This window comes from Eleginops maclovinus, chromosome 3 (assembly GCF_036324505.1).
Source record: "Eleginops maclovinus isolate JMC-PN-2008 ecotype Puerto Natales chromosome 3, JC_Emac_rtc_rv5, whole genome shotgun sequence".
Classification (NCBI taxonomy): Eukaryota; Metazoa; Chordata; class Actinopteri; order Perciformes; family Eleginopidae; genus Eleginops; species Eleginops maclovinus.
Window position 1 is genome coordinate 25,304,937 of NC_086351.1, and position 20,907 is coordinate 25,325,843.

General features: G+C 40.4%; 1 protein-coding gene across 1 annotated transcript in view; it reads left to right on the top strand.

Annotated features, from left to right (window-relative positions):
* Window positions 1-20,907, top strand: part of adgrb1a (adhesion G protein-coupled receptor B1a) — a 115,925-nt gene that overhangs the window by 76,580 nt on the left and 18,438 nt on the right. The window contains exons 17-24 of the mRNA XM_063880371.1: window positions 2,334-2,460; window positions 11,697-11,800; window positions 12,620-12,722; window positions 13,101-13,251; window positions 13,338-13,407; window positions 13,681-13,747; window positions 15,909-15,994; window positions 18,172-18,231. Of these exons, the coding sequence (XP_063736441.1) occupies window positions 2,334-2,460; window positions 11,697-11,800; window positions 12,620-12,722; window positions 13,101-13,251; window positions 13,338-13,407; window positions 13,681-13,747; window positions 15,909-15,994; window positions 18,172-18,231 (768 nt within the window). The remainder of the gene's footprint in view (window positions 1-2,333; window positions 2,461-11,696; window positions 11,801-12,619; window positions 12,723-13,100; window positions 13,252-13,337; window positions 13,408-13,680; window positions 13,748-15,908; window positions 15,995-18,171; window positions 18,232-20,907) is intronic.

Below are 20,907 nucleotides of genomic sequence, written 5' to 3' on the forward strand. Positions count from 1 at the left end.
GCTTTTTTGGGGTCTTCCCTTCCCTGTAGAGTGTTATACAGGTTTTTGAGCATGTGAATGGTCTGCAAAGGCTAACATCCCTGTGTTCCTCCTGCCTGAAATGCCTCCCTTGGACTTCTTTGCTAACTTCAGTAACATGGTGATCAATATGTAGTGCTCCTATTAGCAAGCACTTCAACACATTATACATGATAAGCTAAGGGGCGGGTTCTTTCCTATACATCTGGTTTAGAGGTTCACTGGATTTGGCTTCAAGTGAGTCTTGCCTGTGCAGTGTCTCTTGTTCCTGAACAACAACGATTAACAGATGCTTTAATGTTTTACCTTTTGGGTCTGTTTATTCCTAATAATTATTTCCTAGGAAGCTTCCTGGAATAGACCATTTATTTTGGCAGTAATTAATGGAATAGAGAAGCTGTGCTCATGTTTGCTGTTCACATTGGCACACTGACTTGAGTGACAGCTGAGTGTCTGCAGCAGTCGTAACGGAGATGGAACATGATGCAACTATGGGCTTAATATATAATATGATACAGAATCAAAAAGCTTTTGGGTTAGGGTTAGGGTTATCAGCAATCCGATCACACACTGACCCATAAAGAGAATGAAATAATCCATGCGGAATACTTTAAGAACTTTTTATTCTTCAACAATGTCTGTCTAGACTCTTGGGTCTCTGAATATTTGAAAATGCGGAACTATTGACATTTCAAGAGCTTCCTATTATCAGTGCTGGACAAATTCATTTGGATTCCATGACCCGAGTACAAGTTAAAGTCCAAACCTGCATACTGCACAAGTCTATTCTAATTGAAGCCAATCAAGTGGATGTGAATTTGTTGGAAGAGAATTGTAGCCTGCCGTTGTTTCTGCCATGTGGTTCATTCATAAAACTTGGTTGGTTTTTCATCAATCTGACATATTTGCTGAATTTCTCTGTGCATTGGAGCAGAGTAATGTAGGGCCAGTGTCACGAGCCCGGTTAAATTGAGTTTTTCAGAATAATTGGGAGAAATATAAACCAAACCCTGCAGCAACAGTACAGTACATCAAACTGCTTTGATTCACCAGCCAAATACATGGCACCTCTCACTCTAAACAGTGAAGTCATTTTTTGCTTGAATGATGGAAGAGATCTGTGTCCCCTACTACAGTATTACTCACTAATACTACGGAGAGTACACTATGTAAGAACTGTATGTGCAAAAGTCATTATTCTTTATAACTGATACAATCTAACATTTACAACAGGAAATTATCCAACTCTTCTACCAATTTCTCATTTGGAAACTTAATGCCACCAGGGAAGATTTTACACTCGTTCTTAACCATTCCCAACTTACTGTCATCAATTAATTGGGTTTTTGTGGCAATGAGTTTCCACAGTAAGAACAAAGACATAACTGTTTCCACCCGTTGGGGGGGTTAAGCATCTTTTCCTTCACAATATTATGAGCAAAGCAGAAATTAAGAAATTATTTTTAATGAAGCTTCTTTCATGCACAACACTATAGCCTGAAAACAGCAAACAAAATGCAATGCCAGTATGATGTTAATAATTACACAGGTGTTTTTTGTTCTCATGAACATGATACAAAGAAATTAAGTTGCTGATCAATGCACCACGTGACACGTAACAATCTCTTCTCTTTGTGATTCTCTCTGTAAGCATAGGGGTTTTTAAAATTCTAAATAATAAAAGTTAGTTCAGAAAAAAATGGATAATAAATATGGGTAATATTTATTTAAAAATGTATTGATATGCAGCCACTTATATAAATAAGTGGCATAATAAAATAATACAAATAAAGTAAATCAGTGGTCTTTTTTGGCAGTATAGTGAAGAAAACTTGTTTTCAGGCTTTGTCTGCTCCATAAAATAAAAGCACAAATCAAGGCACCACGTGACATAATAATAATAATAATAATAATAATAATAATAATAATAATAATAATAATAATAATAATAATAATAATAATAATAATCCTGATAACTGTTCTGATTATTTGTATTAAAATAATAACATGAGATGTGTGGGGCAGTCGGCAGTCTGGTCCCGGCTCTGCTCTCGCCTCTCTGCCTGCTCTCGCCGCTCCTCTCCGCGCCTGTGCTACCGGCGGAGACGTAAAGTGGATTAAATAGCCGGTGCAACGCGGTGGGATTTGAACCGCTGTTTTCTCTTTTGCCGGAGCTGCCTCTGAATTCACCGCATCGCTTTCCTCTGTGTGTGAACGTGTGTGTTTGTGTGTGTGTGTGTGTGTGTGTGTGTGTGTGTGTGTGTGTGTGTGTGTGCGTGTGTGTGTGTGTGTGTGTGTGTGTTTCTCCCGTGCAGCTCCTCTCTGCTGGGATCCTGGTCTGCCAGGGGCTGCAAAGCCGTGCTAGTCGACTCCTTCAGAACCAAATGCGTGTGTGACAGACTGTCCACCTTCGCCATTTTAGCACGGCTAAACCCCGAAATGGTAAGTCGCACAACCTCCCTTTGACTTCGTTAACGGTAAAGCTGTCGGTTAAACGGTGTGTTTTGGGGGGCTTTTATGTGAATGCATCAGCTGTTGTGTTTTTTTTTCTCCCCAAAGGGCGTCATTGTCATTACATATCAACAGATCCTCCCTCTCTGTCCCCCTCCTTCCCTTTCTCTGTCTCGACATGCCATAGCTATGCTGCAGAAAAGGTTATTATAGCATTGCCAAGGGAAAGGATTTTATTTATTGTTTTGCAGGGGGTGGGGGTTGTCTAAATTCATGTTGCACCTAGAAGGAGATGTTCCAGGAGGGGTGCCCACAGGAAGGGCAGCACTGTGCATTCAGATGGTGCTGATCACTGTCACAATGACATGGTGAGTGGGATTTAACATCATGTTATAGCTCAGGTTGTTATACCTGCATGCACCCCCCACCCCCACTTTCTTTATTCCATCCAGCAATTCTTGTTCATATTTGCATATTCCAGCACATTAGACAGGGGATGGTGTCTCCATGGTTACCAGGCCCGATGGAGAAGGTGCTGCATGACAATCCAGTGATGGAAAGAAACACACATTTCAAAAAGACTACAGCAGTGTACATCACATTGTGTCTGCAGCGTGGACACAGCAGTGTGTGTGTGTGTGTGTGTGTGTGTGTGTGTGTGTGTGTGTGTGTGTGTGTGTGTGTGTGTGTGTGTGTGTGTGTGTGTGTGTGTGTGTGTGTGTGTGCATGTGTGTGTAATGAAATGTGTTTTCGGGCCACAGGAGCATCCCAGTGACTCAAACCTGCCCCAGATTCTTTGGGGAAAGGGCAGTGTCTTGTAGGGGAGTTTTCATTCAGTGCGATTAGTTATTATTAGACTGGAAATTGCCTCGGAAGCAGTTTGTTCACCAGTTGCCCTGGTAACAGCATGGGCACCGAGGCTTTCTTAAAGTCATAGAGGCAGCGTGCTGTTTATCCTGCTAGCTGCAGCCCTGAAAGAAGGCTAGGCCAGGTGGAGAAAGCCTGGGTTTATCACCTTGAGACTCACATATTTCATTATTTTGATCAAGATATTTGCAGTTTGGGAGCCCATGACCATGAGGAAAAGGTGTGAGTGATGCTGGAAGCTACACTGGTGTGTTCCCTTTGTGCTGAAATAGTTCATGTTAATCAGTTGACTGACTGATTGGTCAATGCTCATTTAAAGAAGTTGTTCAATATTTTGGTAAATAAACCTGTCTGGAGGAAACATTTGATCTGTTTAACGTGTACACAAACAGAAATGTCTATGGAATACTTCTGTGGAACATCTCCAGCTATAGCGTGTGTCACAGTGATTACTGTGCATTGATTTTCCCTTTGTTCTCTGTGCATCCATGATGATACCACACATGGCCACATGACTCAGAGAAGCTGCACTCAATCACTGCCCCTGGCTATTGTTGGTTAAAAAAGAAATTTCCACAGTGCAACATCCCCTGACACCATATAAAGTGAGTGTCATTTTCTTTTAAGCGCTTTTTATCCTCAGTCTAAACCTGTAAAGGTATTGCCAAGGGTTGGCGTTTTACTTCCCTTTGTATGGTGTAACCTTGCTAACCGTCATAATGCTAAGCTAAGTTTACAAAATATATTTTTTAAACATCTTTGACATTGAACCAACTTCATTGTGCAGATCCTGTGATGAAGAAGAGGAAGACCAGATGCATTTATTTTTCTACTGTCCATACGCTGCAAGTCAGTGGTCCAAGATCCAAAATTCTCTCAACATTTATTTTACATTTACTCCTTGCAACACTTTATTTCGGTAAGCTAGGCCAACCACATTATCTTCAGCTTCATACATTATGTACAGACATTAGATTGGTATTCAACTTGTTAACAGTGTTAGACGTGGTACTAAAGAAAGGGTCTCTTTGTGATTTTCTGCAGAGGATGTGCTATTGGCAGCAGAACCTTTTTGTGATAGCATAAGGAACAGGCAGGCGATGGGTAGAGTGAAGGGAAATCCTCTACATGTTAATTGAGCGTGGATAGTATCAATCTCTTGGGCGTATAAAAAAAGATGAGTTGCCAAATATTTTTTGGCAGTAGTGAATTGTATGTGTGGCAAACATTGGGTTTCCATTCAATCAATTGGAAGTTGCTACTAATTATTGTAGCTCTTAATAAGCTTCTTTTCATTGCACAACGATTACCTTTATGGTGTTTAACTGTTGGGCATTAGTTACAGTAAACAGCATGTTTAAAGAGCCTGCTGTACGGTGGATGTGTGACATGTTTTTTTTTTTTTACCATTTTAGATGGCTAATGTTCAGTCAGAGAACAGAAAATGAATCAATAGGTCAATCAATAATGAAAACAGACATCAGTCACACTACCAACGCCCCTCCCCATCCCAGAGCTAATGTTCAGTGTAGCTGTTAGCTGAGGCTGAGTGTGTGGCAGGGGGTCACACCTCAACAAGCAGACACACTGAACAGCTCCACCAGCATCCCTGACAGCAGCAGGATCATCACATGTTGTTTTTGTGGAGCAAGGCATGATATGTGGCTCAAGCAACACAATGTAACAACAAGCAGCCCTTGATAATCCAGCACAATAATGTTTCATTTGATTATTTTATTGTGGTTAGCCTTTTTGTCTTAAATGTTCATTGACCAAATCATTAAATATATGTTGAAGAAAGTAACCTAAGTCAAATAGATGTTGAGCTTGAGTCAAGCTTATTCCCATGTAAATTAGCATTACATTTGATATCATAAAGATCATCCTGTGATTGAGGCAGCATCCTACCATCCATCCATCCATCCATCCATCCATCCATCCATCCATCCATCCATCCATCCATCCATCCATCCATCCATCCATCCATCCATCCATCCATCCATCCATCCATCCATCCATCCATCCATCCATCCATCCATCCATCCATCCATCCATCCATCCATCCATCCGTCCGTCCATCCATCCGTCCATCCATCCATCCGCAGTGTAACATTTATCTTAGCTGATGTGCCATGCTAGCCGGTTGCTTATTTTTTAGTTAAAGGATAGGTCTTGATTAAATGTATTGCCATGATGACGTTTGGTACTTTGTTAGCACACATTAACAGAATGTGTTTCATCTCAACTTGTGAAGTGATGAACACATTATACATTGTAGTGTCTGAACAGCATTTGCATTGTCATGAATGCGCCTGTTGCCATAATACAATTAGCAGATAGCCTAAAGAACTGCTGTTTGTACAGTTTTAGACTCTTGTTTAGTACAACTGTGAAACAGGAATATAAGCTAACAGCATCAGTGGACCAGCAATGCTTCCTCAGTTAGCTGCCCTCCCTGCTGCCTGTCTCCACCTGTGCAGACAGCACCTTGTTCACAGCTCTGTAGCAGCCCGGAGGATTCACACACCATGGTGGTTCCTTTTGCCAGAAATGGAGGAAAAGCCTTCTCCTCTCCTTTCTCATTCCATGTCCCTCTCTGCACATTCTAGTTATTACGAGACGGCCATGCTAATTATTCCTACTGCAACACATAGTAGCTGCTAAATGGCCCAGCCGCTCTGACTGCAGCTATCCTCCTACTGCCCCAGCATGATAAACAACCCAACCCCTTTTTTCCCGCTCTTCCTCCCCCCTCTCTTCTTTCTCTCTCTCAGTCATTTTCATCACACCATTTTCCATCCTCAGTTGCAGTGTTACATTTAAGCCCTCGCTCTTTCTCTTCCTACTACATCATTTACTCTCTTGTTGCCACCTCTCGTGTCCATTTTGCTCAGTTCAATGCCGCTGCAGGCTTTTAGAGGGAAAGACTGAGAAAAAAAACGCACATGCAGTCAAAGCAAAAGCCCCAAAACCTGAGCCCAGTTTACTGCAACTGCTAGTGTGTGCCTCTGTGTGCTGGGAGGGGGGGGGCGGGGGATGAATGAACGTTTGTGCCTGTATCATTTTGAATGTTGTAAGCCTGCTTAAGCTTGTTTGAATTTGCTGGCATGATAGACAAGTCAATTAGCCCACTTTTTTTAACATGTTAATAAATAGGAGCGACTGCAGTGCTGTAGGCCAGTCCGAGGTCATCAGAGTCAGATAATAGAGCGCATGGAGGACACACCACATACTGTATATTTATGGTATTCATGCATATAAAAGCAACTGAAGTTTGTTGCTAAAATGCTAAAATCAAAGGGGAGTAAAAAATATATGTGAAATGGCGCATGTAAAATTGCTTTGCTGCTATCAAAGCTGAAGCAGAAGTTGTACGGAGGAACGTCTCGGCTGTGTGTTTTGAATGCTGTATTCAGAGTGGGCAATTTGAGTTGACTTGCTAATGGCTAATAGTTTTAGTGTTTTGTGGAATGTGCTCGTTGGCTGTTGTGCTAAAAGTTAGATGAGAAGATGAATGCCACTCTTGTCTGTAAGGTAGATATGGAGCTGGGGCAAACAGCTAGTTAGCTTAGCGTTGCATAAACACTTGACATGTGGGAAAGCAATTAGCCTGGCTCTGTCCGAGGCAACAACATCCCACTTTTCAGTAAATCTAAAGATCAATTAAAAGCATGTGATTTCACCTGTTTAACTGATGCAACAGCTTAGCTGTATTTTAATTAGGGTTAGCTTTAACATTTCTTGGGTTCTTTCCAATTGCCTGGTCAACTCAAGATGAAAACACAGCTCGAGGAAGCTGTGCACTGTCACTGCACCTAGCTGCTGTTCATCAGCAAAACGTAGGCCTGTAACTTCCCCTAGAAGCACCAACATAACCAATGATAAAACAAGCACAATTATATTGTGTTTCTCTCTGTCTCTGCTATAGGCTAAATTAAGCTAACCATGACTTGACTCCAGATCTTTACTGCTCTTAAGACTTTCCTGTCAGTATGGTTTAGTCCTTAATAATTTCATATTGTATTATAATTTATTTCAGTGTACATATTATATTTACAGCTAGGCCCCATCACTAGGAAGCATGAATTGCTTTTATTTGATTCATATTCCAATCAGTAGAATAACATTTGCATACCATTGAGTGTAATTGATACCTGTGCAATTTGCTCAAGCAAACATATTTGTTTACTGCCAATATTGGCAGGAGCTTCATCTAATAGATTTCTAAATTAAATGACATCCCATGGTCTTCCTCAGTGGAGGTAGCCACTCAGGTGGAATAATGCAGTCTGGTCACTTTAGTGTGGATGGTAGCGTTCTCGCTTAAAAGCTGCGTGAGACTTCCTGCCAAGCTCTATCATTGGCTGAGGAGGAAGTAAAAGTTTGTCTGTCTCAGCAGACGCCTTTCCATTTGAATGCACTCATAATCGTGTTCTCCCCTTTGCTTTTAGAGAAGAACTCACTGCAGTGCAGATTAATCAGATGGATTTAATTAACTTGGCCCCGGCACACACATCAAACCTGGAGACAAGACAGGCTATAAACTCAGCCAATTATCTCCGGCCAGAAGGGAAGTGGGGGGGTAAAAACTCCCTCAAGTCCAGGTCCCTCCATGTTTAACCCCCCCCCCCCCACACACACACACACACACACACACACACACCAACTGCAAGGCTTGTTTCATTAAATTGTCCCTTCACCTCACCTTAACCCTTTTCACTTGGTCACATCACGTACCAGCATAAGGGCTAGTGTATGGGGGGTATGGACTTTAAAGATCACTCTACCTTTGCTATTTCTAGCCTCTATTATTTCTTACTTGCTGTTCGTGGGCATGATTACTGGCTCTCTTGGCACTAGGGATTTGCACTGTCGGTCGGTTCAATACTTTTCTACAAAATAGTGTATAGAAATGCATGGTCCTCAAAGGAAATCCACCTTTTTTAATCCTCTGTCATTTCCTCTTGCACCACCATGAAGTCAACTTTGGCAGAACACTTGCTAGACACGTTCATGGTCCCCAGAAGATAAATTATAACAAGATTCAAAAGTGTGTAGCAGACTGGTGCAGGACCGAGTCCTAAAACTCGGACGTGAGTTAGCATTTTACCACTTCTGGTTCCCTCGTCTCAAAGTCAATGGGATTTCTGTGTAGGATTTTGGAAAATAGCTCAAAATAAAGTCTGTGGTTGAAACAAATTTAAGAGATGGATCACGGTTTGTTCTACGACATTAAATACATCAGCAGTGACCCCCCCCCCCCCACACTGGTAGTTTTTGAAGAGTTTACATGGTTGTTAACAAGGGCTGAATAGGACTACAGAAGTTGTCGAGGACGTTGTACGTCATTATGCCGAACACGTAAGCACTCCCACTAAGTTTGTTGGCCCCTGTCCTGCTTGTAAGCAAGTACCTGCGCTCTTGCACATTCTTAATACAAACGATTCAATTTGTAAAATTCAAGTCAGTTGAAAGGATCTTAAGTTGGCGGGACGTTGAAGTCGTGCGACCCTGCTGTACTCTTAGTTTATTTATAGCATAATGTTAGCATTTTGCTTCTGGAGATTAGATTTATGATTAGAAAATGATAAAAGTAGGTTAGACGTGGAGATTATCCGGCTGAACAAAACGTGCATTTTTCCACAGATCTTATTTTATACAATATTCCAAAAGCCTAACGAGAAATCGCATTGCTTTTTGTCGAGGGAACACATGTGCAGCTTACTTCCGGGTCAGCCTACAAAAATACGTCATCCCTGCACCACTCTATACTGTTTGTGAATTAACAAATACGTACTGATTAAAATACCATTACCATATCTCAGGTAAAGACAGATTCTGTTCTCAGAATAGTAAAAATAGATTGCTCAAAGAAATGATAGAAAGTAACCTAAGTGGCTCAGTAGTTTGTTCCAATCTTTGGATATTCAGGGAAAGTGGGAGAAAGGATTATCGGTAAGGGATTTAATATTGTTTTAAGTAAGAAGAATATATATTATTTTGAAATGAATTTAAAGGCCAGCAACCATGCCCCTAATAGTACAGAACTTTAAGACTTTATATAATTATAATGGTTGATTAATATAAAAGAATATCGGCCAACGGTTGACATGAGCTAAAATAAACCAAACCTGTTTGGTTCCAGGATGTAAACATGTTATTTCTGTTGTTCAGTTAAGCATTTAAACCATGATCAGTGAACACTGACTCTCTTTTAGAGCTGGCTGCAAGTGGAGATGTGATGAAGTTGCAGTTTTTGGCACTTGCAGTAAGACCCCCCCACCCCCACCACCCCAGTTGGCGCTTGGCATAAACACAAAGGCTTGCACAAGACCCATGCACCCTGCTGCAGCTGCTGCCATGTTACAGCGTAGCCATGGCAACTAAGAAAATGTATGCTGGAGCTTGGGGATTTGGTTTAACTGTCATTTTTTAGGATTGGAAAACATGTGAAGCCTATGTCATATGCCTGTTTGTTATGTGAAGGCAAGCAACATTAGGTGTGTGTGTTTGTGTGTTTTCCGCTTTTGTGGTTCATTCATGAATCACCTTGAAGTCACCTTGCTCGGCAACCAAGCCCCATAAGCTGCCAGCCCCCCCCCACCACCACTACACCAGCTGTAGATACAGGTTGCCTGTAGGTACATTGTGTAAGGAGTTTGTTGGAGGAAGTTACTGCTTACATGATACGATACTTAAGATACATTTTAACGAAGTATGTGTAGCTTTTAGTCAGCATGTGTGTGTTGGTGTGTGTGCTGTAGTCCAAAAAGAAAATGGCGTTCATTTCAGGGTAGAAAAGCCACTGTTTGAAAGCTATATCAGCGAAATTACTTTTGTTGAGTTCACAGCTTCTGTAGTCATTGCTGGGCTTCTGTGAATGTGTGTGTGTGTGTGTGTGTGTGTGTGTGTGTGTGTGTGTGTGTGTGTGTGTGTGTGTGTGTGTGTGTGTGTGTGTGTGTGTGTGTGTGTGTGTGTGTGTGTGTGTGTGTGTGAGTGTGTGTGACGTCATCCCTCTAACCTTTACATCTCCACTTACCACCATAAACACTCCACTGTGCAGTCAGCCAGCTGGGGCTACCCACTTACACTGACTGAATCCAGTCCTCTATCTGAGAGTCTCCGGTGAGATCAGCAGTCTTTCAGGCTCATTATCAAATGGACCGTTTGGATATTGACCGTGTCTCTGTACATCTGAGGACAGCTATGTTATATGTGTTTACAGACACTTCCAACTACACACAACATCACTTTTTTTCTGTGATTCTAGAATGGTTTTCACTGCTAGTGCTGTAGCTGTAGATTTGAAATGTATTGCAATTGCAGTATGGTTGGTGATATAAGAGGGAATAACCATCATTGCATAATTTTACTTCATTATCAATGTAACATATTATTCTATAATGATGATCAAACCGATACGTTTTTTTTTTTTAAATGTCTTTATAAATATGATATGTAGGCCAAGATATCTGCTGCCCCAGAGTACTTCATATCAAATTGTATTTAAACACATATTTAGCATTAAACAAACATTGTTCCTCCTGTGATTTGCAATAGTCCATATTGCAATTTTGGTTATATTTTGATTAATTTTGCAGCCCTGTTTGCTGCCAGGTCAAAACAATCAGAAACATACAAATAGAATACAGGAGTAAATCAAGCAAACACAGGAAGGCAGTATACCATTACTCAAATCATTATCATCCCAATACTGGTAAACAAATAATCAGTTGGAAGTTGAAGTTTCACTCCTCCGCCTCTAAGACACTGCAGGAAACCCTGAATCGGCATTGGGAAGCAATGTTGCTGATCTAATTAAGATATTTAGATCCATATTAGATGTTAACTAAATTAACCTTCAATCAGTTTCAGAATGGGATTCTGGGTGCAGCCCTACGTAAGAAAAGTTACTTGTCGATATGTTTTTTTGTTGAATAGTAGCAAGAGTTTCGATGCCTCGAAGAAGTGCGATCATCATCAGTGTTTTTACAGTTTCATTTTAAGTTTGAGCTACAATGTCTCCAAAAACCTGAGAGAGAGTGAAGTGATGCTAAGGGAAATGTAGTCCACTGCATTTGAACCATGAGTGACCCAGTTAGGAGGTGAGATCCCAACAAATCGAGTCAACGGGGAATTTTTCTGCTTGTCTACTCATCTGCTGACAGCTCCTGTCACAGTCTATCCACACCACAGATCTGCAGGACCGGACAAAGTTCCTCTGTGTGCAGTGATGGTTTCAAGACTTTAGTATTACTCTTCCTCATTGTGTTTATGTGGACAGTGTGATCAGCTGATTAATCATGGTTGCATCAGACTACATGACCACAGCTCTTTTCATATTCTTTGTTCTTTTTCAGAACATGGATAAGACTCAGCTGCCATCGGTGACGCTGATCGTCGGCTGTGGAGTTTCTTCTCTGACTCTGTTGCTGCTCATCATCATCTATGTGTCTGTGTGGAGGTGAGATAAAGTCACTATGGAATGTGGACCTGAGACATAGAAAATGATTGTGTTAAGTGAAGACTATGCAGCTAGCCTGTGTTTGAGGAGAAGACCTAATATAAAACAAAAACATAGAATCACAATCCCTTCATGTGAGACATTTGGTCCGTGGCTCATACAGTATGTGTTTGACATGGGAAGTCAAGTACACATCATGCTTCTGTGTAAGTATTTACCTAGCAATTCAATGCTCTGCTTCAAAAAGGTTAAGAGTTAATGAAAGAAGCTAACGCTACTTCAGTGGGTCATGCACATAGGTCAGGCATATGGATTAGTAAACAGCTCTTCACGTTAACACATTGCAACAGCGGCTAGTACACATCTTGCTGCAGGTTTGGACCACACAGAAACTGGCTTACATAAGCATAGTGTCAGGCTAAGCCTAATGATTTTAAAAAGGGCTATAAAAGGGTTCATACTGGGTAATTTATTTAGATACAAAAAAAAATCCTCAGATTCACAGACGTCTCTTTCCCAATGTAAGTCAATGGGAAAAAGTCTTTCTGGGCCGGGTGACGTCACGGACTGATATGGAAGTTGTAGTACCCGCTGTTTGGTCACTGTGAATATTTTCTCAAAGTCGTGAGCACATCCTGGGGGCTTGATGGGGAACCTACTACTTTCCCATAGGGAAAAAAACGGAAGGAGGGCGCCAATAACGTAGCTTGCAACTTCAACTTGGGGTTGCAAAGGGGTCGATCAGATTTCCCCTGATGAACAATGCATGGTTTACAATACTCAAATCCTCATGTCATAATTTTAATCTCTGTCCTGCAGGTACATCCGGTCTGAGCGCTCAGTCATCCTCATCAACTTCTGTCTCTCCATCATCTCCTCCAATGCTCTTATTCTCATTGGACAGACACAGACTCGGAATAAGGTGAGACCAATGTATTGTTTAACACATTTTTGGGTATTTACTTAACAAAGGATCAGAGCAGCTTGTCTGATTTATGTAATCTTATGTATGTGTTTATATATATCTAAGTGGGTGTTCAGATGTGCATGTAGTTTATAAAATACAATAACAATATATTTAATTTAACTAAAAGACATACCTATAAATAATAAAAGAAGAGAAAATGATAATGTTGAACGGTCTCTTAATTTTCCGGGGCTGTATGTCTAAGTGGGTGTTCAGATGTGTATACATATTTTGTATATATTATTTGGGACGGTGAGAAACTGCATTTTGATCTCCCTCCACACACAGAGAAATTGATAGTGGAGTTGACTCTAACTTTCTCTGTTGCTTCAGGTCTTGTGCACCCTGATCGCTGCGTTCCTTCATTTCTTCTTCCTGTCGTCGTTCTGCTGGGTTCTGACAGAGGCGTGGCAGTCCTACATGGCGGTGACGGGCCGTCTCAGGAACCGCATCATACGCAAGCGCTTCCTGTGTCTCGGCTGGGGTGAGCATCCGGTCTGCTGTTCACAATGGTTCCTCTGCTCTCCCTCAGTTCCTCTGGGTTAATGTGCATCTGTGTTTCCCTGCCAGGTCTCCCTGCATTAGTAGTGGCCATCTCAGTGGGGTTCACCAAGGCAAAGGGATATGGAACACCAAGCTAGTAAGCATCCTCCAGCTGCAGCCTCTTTAACTATTGATGCAGGGATATTACACATGGTGGGGGTTTATGTGCAGAATAATTAACCTCTCTCTTTCTCTGTCCCATATATCTTTTACCATCCTTATTCTTGCCATGGCCTCGACCTCTCACCTCATTCTGCCCCTCCTCTCTGCAACGCTTCATGTTCCCTCCCCCTTCCACGCCTCACTCCTCCATCCTCCCCGTTTCTTCTGATCATGTCTCTCTACATCTGTATTCCCTGCTCCTCTCTAGCTGCTGGCTGTCTCTGGAAGGAGGTCTTCTCTATGCATTTGTTGGACCTGCTGCAGCTGTCGTCTTGGTATTTCCTCTTTCCTCTATAGTCGTCTTTGTGGTTAACTTGTAAAAATATCTGCTTTGATTTAAATTTAGACCATCAACATCATGTCACAGTTTTAAAAAAACAACCATGTCAAGTCTCCCTATCACTACAGATATTTAACAGCAAAAATGTTAACAATCTCAAATTTCTATACAAAAACTGAAAAAAACATGGTATGCGATTCATAATGAAAACCTTACATTAAATAAATAACACTATTAAAAGTTTACCAAAACAAACACAGCAGAGATTATCTTTAAATATCCTTTATTCAACCCATTATTGTGTAACAAATGTTTTGAGCTGTTACTGCAAAGTAGTTATATATTTAAAAAAGTGTTTCTAAGAATAATACCTAAGTGTAAAATTAAAACAATCAGATCACTGCCAAGTTAATAGTCTGTCTCGCCTTATCCCTTTTACTTCATCTTCTCTACCTTGTCTTTTTTTTATTTAGTTCCTTCTTTACCTCCCTTTCTCATTTGCGTATTATCCGTCTTGTATTTTACAATGTTCTCCATATTTACCTTTCCTTCTCTCTAACCTACTTCTCACTTTTGTTATTTATTTATTTTCTCCTTTCCTTCCCTGACTTCTCCTCTCCTTGTTACCATCTTTACCTACTTGTTGACTTCTTTACTTCCTTTTTGTGGTCTTATTTTGCTTTATTTTACTAAGTATATCTCCTTTACCTCTTCCCCTTTTTCTCATTTAGCTCCTCCTTTCGCCCCTTCCTTGTCCTTTCCTTATTAACTTCAGTTCCTTGCATTAGTGTCCAAAAAGTAGAATACCAGGGTTTTGCCTAAACCAGGTAATGGGCGCTGCGCCCTCTTACTGTCAGCATGCGCCCTCAAACCAAAATGCAGATTTTCCCCGTAAAAATGTTAAAGTGATACCAGAAAACAATATTTCTGTTTATCAAAAACGGTAGAGGAAGTAAAGAAACAGTAACTCTGGATGTATTTGTTGTCTGAGGTGCAATGTATTACTCAGCAGCTCTAAGACACGAAGAATCTATTATTTTCCACTTCACTATCATGCATTATTTTCACTGGAAAGTAGGCAGAGCCGTGATTTTGGACGTAAGTCCCGTTAGGAACCTCATACTATATTTTTCTAGAAAACCCTTGAATATGTTATACAGTTTATTTTTAAATGTCCGCCTTTAAAATTGGATAATAATTATCAGATAATTAGTCATATTAGCACCCTGCACAGAGAATAGCTATTCAAATACGTTGTTGTAGTGTTATACTCTTTAAATCATATCCGACAAATCTGGAGACCTCAAACATAAACGGTTTAAAATCCCAGTTAAAGATATAATAAAAACAACATATTACTAGTGTTTTAAAAGTGTCCATGGTATAATCCTCACAGAGCTAATAATGGACACTGCAGCAGATGCATGAATGAGCATAGGCAGCATTCCTTTTAACCACTCTCACAGCTGCTGCTTGAATTAGAACATTCTTACATATAGTGACACATTTATTGATAATTGTCAACTCAGCTGTCCTGCTGTGACGTCATACACCCTGTACACACTGCACTATTCAAATCCATTGGCTTCAGTGTGGGTGATTCACTTCCCAGAGCCTCTTTCACACCTACAAGAGAACAGCTTGTTTTGGGTTCCCTCTTTACATGCTGCTTCTCAAAAAAATGAAGAGCTCCTGCTCCAATTGGCACCCAATTGGCCCGGTCTGTCTGAACAGCATCGCAGTGGCTTAACAGATTTTATTCACTATGAATCCCAAAGGCATTCAAATCTTTGGAAACAACACAATCAAAGACCACTCCTCCCCCATCTTTGATTTCTCAATGCTTATAATTTATGCATGGTCTGTCTTTGTTCATAAATGTATTAATATGAAAGAAATCCATCCATTCAAACATTGTTTTCATGCTTTACTAGCTGGTGTTTCTGTCAGTAACATGGTAGATGATACAGTGTAGTAACTACAGATCAGAGCCTACAGTAAGTACAGCTAGTGTGTGTGTGTGCGAGATGTGCATTGTTTTGCCATTCCCTTCATCCATCATCATCATCATCATCATCATCAGTTAGATGTGCATGTAGTGAAGTAATGAACCTGTGTTTGCTCTGCATTAATCATGTGCCTCTTCTCTTCGGCAGGTTAACATGGTTATTGGAATTCTCGTATTTAACAAACTGGTGTCCAAAGACGGCATTACTGATATGAAACTAAAGGAGAGGGCGGGGTATGCCTTATACCACACATCCATTTTACACAGTGACCTATAACCAGCCTGATAGCTAAGATGGGGGGGGGTACTGTTACTGGCTCTTTGCCTGAAATGATCCTCGAACATCTTTAAAAACGTTGGCAAAATTGATTAAAGACGCCACAATATTCCTCACAGTGAGAAAGACTAGACAAAAGAAAAATTGGGACTGAATTATTAAAAAAGGATCTGAAAACATGACTCTGATCATCAGTGCATCTGGAAACTAGAATATTGTTAGAAAGAACAACAAGCATGTGGGAAGCTGTCTGGTTATCGGTCCTGCACAGACTGAGCAAGATGATGACTCATCTCATTGCTTTCTTTTAAGTTTTAAATGTGTCACATTTCCTCCAGCTGCTCTCTGTTTGCAGGTGTTGCTATTGATGTAAAGTTCTGTAAATCCATCGTGTCCTTTTTTCTCCTCTTTGGTTATTTCAAGTAGAGAGAAGCAGGGCTTTAAAACACCATGAATCCATCATTTAAACATTTGAGAGGAACTAAAAAGATCATCAAAACTTCTGTTTTATTTCTGGCCAGGGGTTTTGTTGTTTAGAATAACATTTTAATTAACCAAGTAACTGCTGACATTGTGAGACAACGGCCAGAGCTGCACAAATAAAACTCACATTTTATTTTATTTTTAGATTGTTCAGTTAAGTGACGTTACACAGATAAGAGATAAGGTTTACCTGAACAAACATCTTGCTACTTTTTGATTTTAAAACGGAACACTCCAACATTTCCGAAACAGTTCTAATTTTACTCAGAACCAGATCGTAACATCAAAAATGATCCTTTATAGGGTTCTTGTTTAGTAATGTGTTTTAGCTTAGATTAGCATGACTAGTTCTGTCAAAAGTCATTAAAATGCACCTTCCAACACCTTTTTTATTTCTAAACAAGATAAACTGACATAACAACTAAAGTACCAATGATTATATTTAAAACTCTTTTTGTATAAAACACTATGAGGACATATAGTATGAGCACATCAAATCCCCTGCGCTTTGTAAACCTTTCATTGTGTGTGAAGGGGGGGAAGGCTACAGTATAGGGTTCTGCAACAGGGAAAGGGGGGATTGCATAAATGATGGTAAATAGTAAACTCTCACAGTTCAGGAAGAGTCCTAACTCTAGAAGGAGCAAATACTGGTGACTTAGCTTATTTGCTAACGATGACATGTCACGCTCACATCTTTGGTGCTGTTGGAAAGTTGTTGTTTTTTTACTTCTGAGTGAGGTTGTTTACACCGGCTTCTGTTGTTTTAAGCTACAATTTCTACCCATTAGCTAAAGCTATGACAACAATTAGTATTATTTTGTAAGTTCCGGTGTAGCCAGCAGAAATCCAGGCTAAGATGTTCTGTTCACAATGTTTATCGTCAGATTTGCAGCTAAAGATGCTAGACAGGAGTAGCGGTTTAGAGACGACATGTACAACCGCATTGTTTCACGTCAATTAGCCGGTTTACAAGCTAATTATAAGCTAATAAAAAGCCTCATTGTTGTCAGAGCATATCTAATCTGCCTTCCACTTCTTTTGCTCCTGACATGTACAATTGACCGCCATTTAAAAGCCCGCCCAAAAGCTATTGGTCAACACTATTCAAACTTCCAACTGAAACCAAAACACCTCCAATACCAAGTCTTATCTGTTGCCTACAGATTCTGCATGTATATGCTTAAAGATTGCTCGAAACAATTCCCAGAAACGTTATCAACTGCCTCCTCTGACTGTGGGTTTGGCAGCAAACAAAAATATTTTCTCAACTGTTGGAGTGATCCTTTAGTTTTGATAAAAGAACGCATTTCTTCGTACATTGCCAAACTAGTGATTTATAAACATAAATAGGCAAATAACACATACATTTAAAGTGAGAACATTTTCACTCACACTTGGCAGCTTGAGTCTAAAAGTATCTTTGTTAATATCACCCGTTCAAACAGCTAGAGGTCAGACCCCAGAGCCCTGCTCCCCTCTACCCCGCAGGCTGTTTTGTCTCCATTGGCATTGTTGGTGCATTCAAATGTTATTTTCTTTCTCTCTGAAAATGTTTGCTTTCTTCAATGATCTCTCTGTTCAACTGTTCTTGTTTTTGCTGTCTGATGTCATGTTTGAGTTTGCACAGAATCCCCTCTCTCTCACTCAGGGCTCTCCAATCAGGAACACCTCAGTCTCAGATGCCCCCTTCCATGTCATCAGTGATTGGGTAAAAAAAAAAAACTGCCCATCCCGACCTCTTCCTAATGTATGGCTACCAGCCCTGCCCATCTACAAATCTGCTGAATCCTCAAGCTAGCCCCTCTGATTGGCTTACTATTACTTCCTGCCTATTTCCCCACTATTGACCTTGCCATTTATGCTACTTCCTGCTAGCTGGATAGAACATAACACCCCCCCGCCTCAGGCTCTGATAGCTTCTGCAGTGCTTTTAGATCCACTGTTTCAATAATAACACATAGTAGTTGCAGTGCAATAATATTCATGATTGTATTTACTGAAACGGTGTGTTTGTGTGTGTGTGTGTGTGTGTGTGTGTGTGTGTGTGTGTGTGTGTGTGTGTGTGTGTGTGTGTGTGTGTGTGTGTGTGTGTGTGTGTGTGTGTGTGTGTGTGTGTGTGTGTGTGTGTGTGTTTGTGTGTGTGTGTGTGTGTGTGTGTGAGTGAAAGGTTAGTGTGGTCATGTTATGATTGCATCGAGTGTGTGTAACTTGTAGATAGGTAGATTTTCTTTGAGTAAGGACTTGATTGTTTCTGCATTTGAGCGTTCCTTTACACCAGGGATGTCCAAGCTTTGTTCATTTAGGGCTGCATACAGCAAAACATACGAAGGACTGGGCCCCTCACTAGTTAAGTTGTAAGTTAATAAAATAAATCACATGTAGGTACATTATTCTTTATAATTGAAAATGTTTTAATAAAAAGAAAGAACTACTTTACGTCACAACTTTCCATTGACAGGGTTTTATTGTTTTCATTTTGTTACAAAAAATGTTTTCAGCTCATCCCTTAAAACAGAAGCCTCAGATTGTTAATAACAAGGGGAAATATTAAAGGCATTTTTCAAGCTTGTTATGCAAACACCTTAATGGGCTTATTTTTATCCATTCAAATGTGTTAGAATATGTTTTCAACTTTAATTGTATGAATTTATCTGGAAAGTGGGCTGATTAACACATGAATACTACTGTGTAATATCTATTAACGTATATTTTTAAAGTGAAGCACAAGTTTCAGGTTTGGGCCGTATTCCACTATAGTCATGTAAAAATCCATTCAAAATGGACGCATTTGGCCCCCAGGCCTTAGTTTGGACACCCCTGCTTTACACTGAGATATTTTCCCCTTTGGTTCGTTTTTTCTTGTAATTGGTCACAACCCATGCTCGGATAGCATCGTTGTGTACTCTTAAATGAGTCACCTAATTCAAGGGATAGAATCACAAAAGTAGAATTGGTGTGATTACATTGAGATTCAAGATTTGCGCACGAAGTACATTCTGGGCATTTGATCAGTAAATCTGATGTAACCTGGTCCACGTCAAGCTAATCCAGCTCTGTACGGGTGATGCTTCTCTCCTACAGCTGTAATGGGATGTCATGCTGATGTCATGGGGCTCATGAGTTTTACTTGTCTTGGTAGATATCTAAATGTGTGTTGACTTTATTGCATTTGGAAACAGTTTAGAAAGCAGTCAACTGAAACTGTTCATATCACTTCCTGAGAGTAGATGAATCCATCAACAAGTCGCCAAAGGAAGCCGGCATTCTACTTTTACTAATATAGTCAGAAAGCTACTATGTGGTCTTGAGTTGAGATGACTTTGTCAGACATTCTTATTCAAAGGTCGCACTGGTTTGACCCCTTAACCTTCTGCTTGACTTTTCCTTTCTTAAAACTGAGTCCTGTACCATGGGCTTCCTGAATGTATGCTTTCCAACTTTAGGATATTAAAACAAGACTATACAATTCCCCTTCGAGAAACGTTGTGTCTAGCACATGGTCCTGATGCTATTATTGACAAGTATGTATTGATAGCAGTCCCTTATCTTGAGCCCAGCATAACGATACAGTGAGATGAGTTTCTATTAAAGCAATTCAAAAAGCGTGTGTGATTCGACTCTAACAGATAGGAAAGACACATCGCACCTGGAATAAGGAAGAGGTGATTTGACACTGTGTGGTGAATAGGCCTGCTGCCAAGTCAGCATCAGCCAGAAACATCATGGTGCCACTAACATGTAGATTGACCGCTGCTAGGTGTAAGGTTCCACTGCAGATCTATACAGGCCAGCATTTATGTGAAAAGAGAATCTTCCTTTCTAGGTGTGCATCACATCAAATTCCTCTAAACATTGTTGGACAAAAAAAAACTATCAATATGGATGCAGTAGAGTCAGAGATATCGTCTTCCATGTTCAACCTTTTTTCCTCCTTATCTAACCGTGCCTGCATTACCCATTCGGCACCTCGGCCAAAGACATTTTGGTGATAAAGTATTTTGCTAAAAGTGACTAATGTAGCTCCACTGCCGCAGAGTTATCTCATTTTCAAACCACTTGAGATATCAGACTGCATACAGCTCCCTCTGGAACCACAGAGAGCCTCTGACAAACGCTGTGGAGTTCATAAATACCCTCGCCAGGGCCCTTTGAAAACATAAACGGCCAGCAAAGATGTGAAGAACGTTAAGAATCTATAGTTTATATTATTTTTTGCTTTGTCTTTCTGTCCTTGTACTTCTCCTACTGGGGATCAATAAAGGCTTTTCTTAATTAAAGTCCTTCTTAAGTAAATAGTGACTGCGCTTTTTTATCAAATCACATCTTGATCCAAACTAATTATAACAGAACTAATTCATCAATTCATTTCTACTTTCATCAGTTC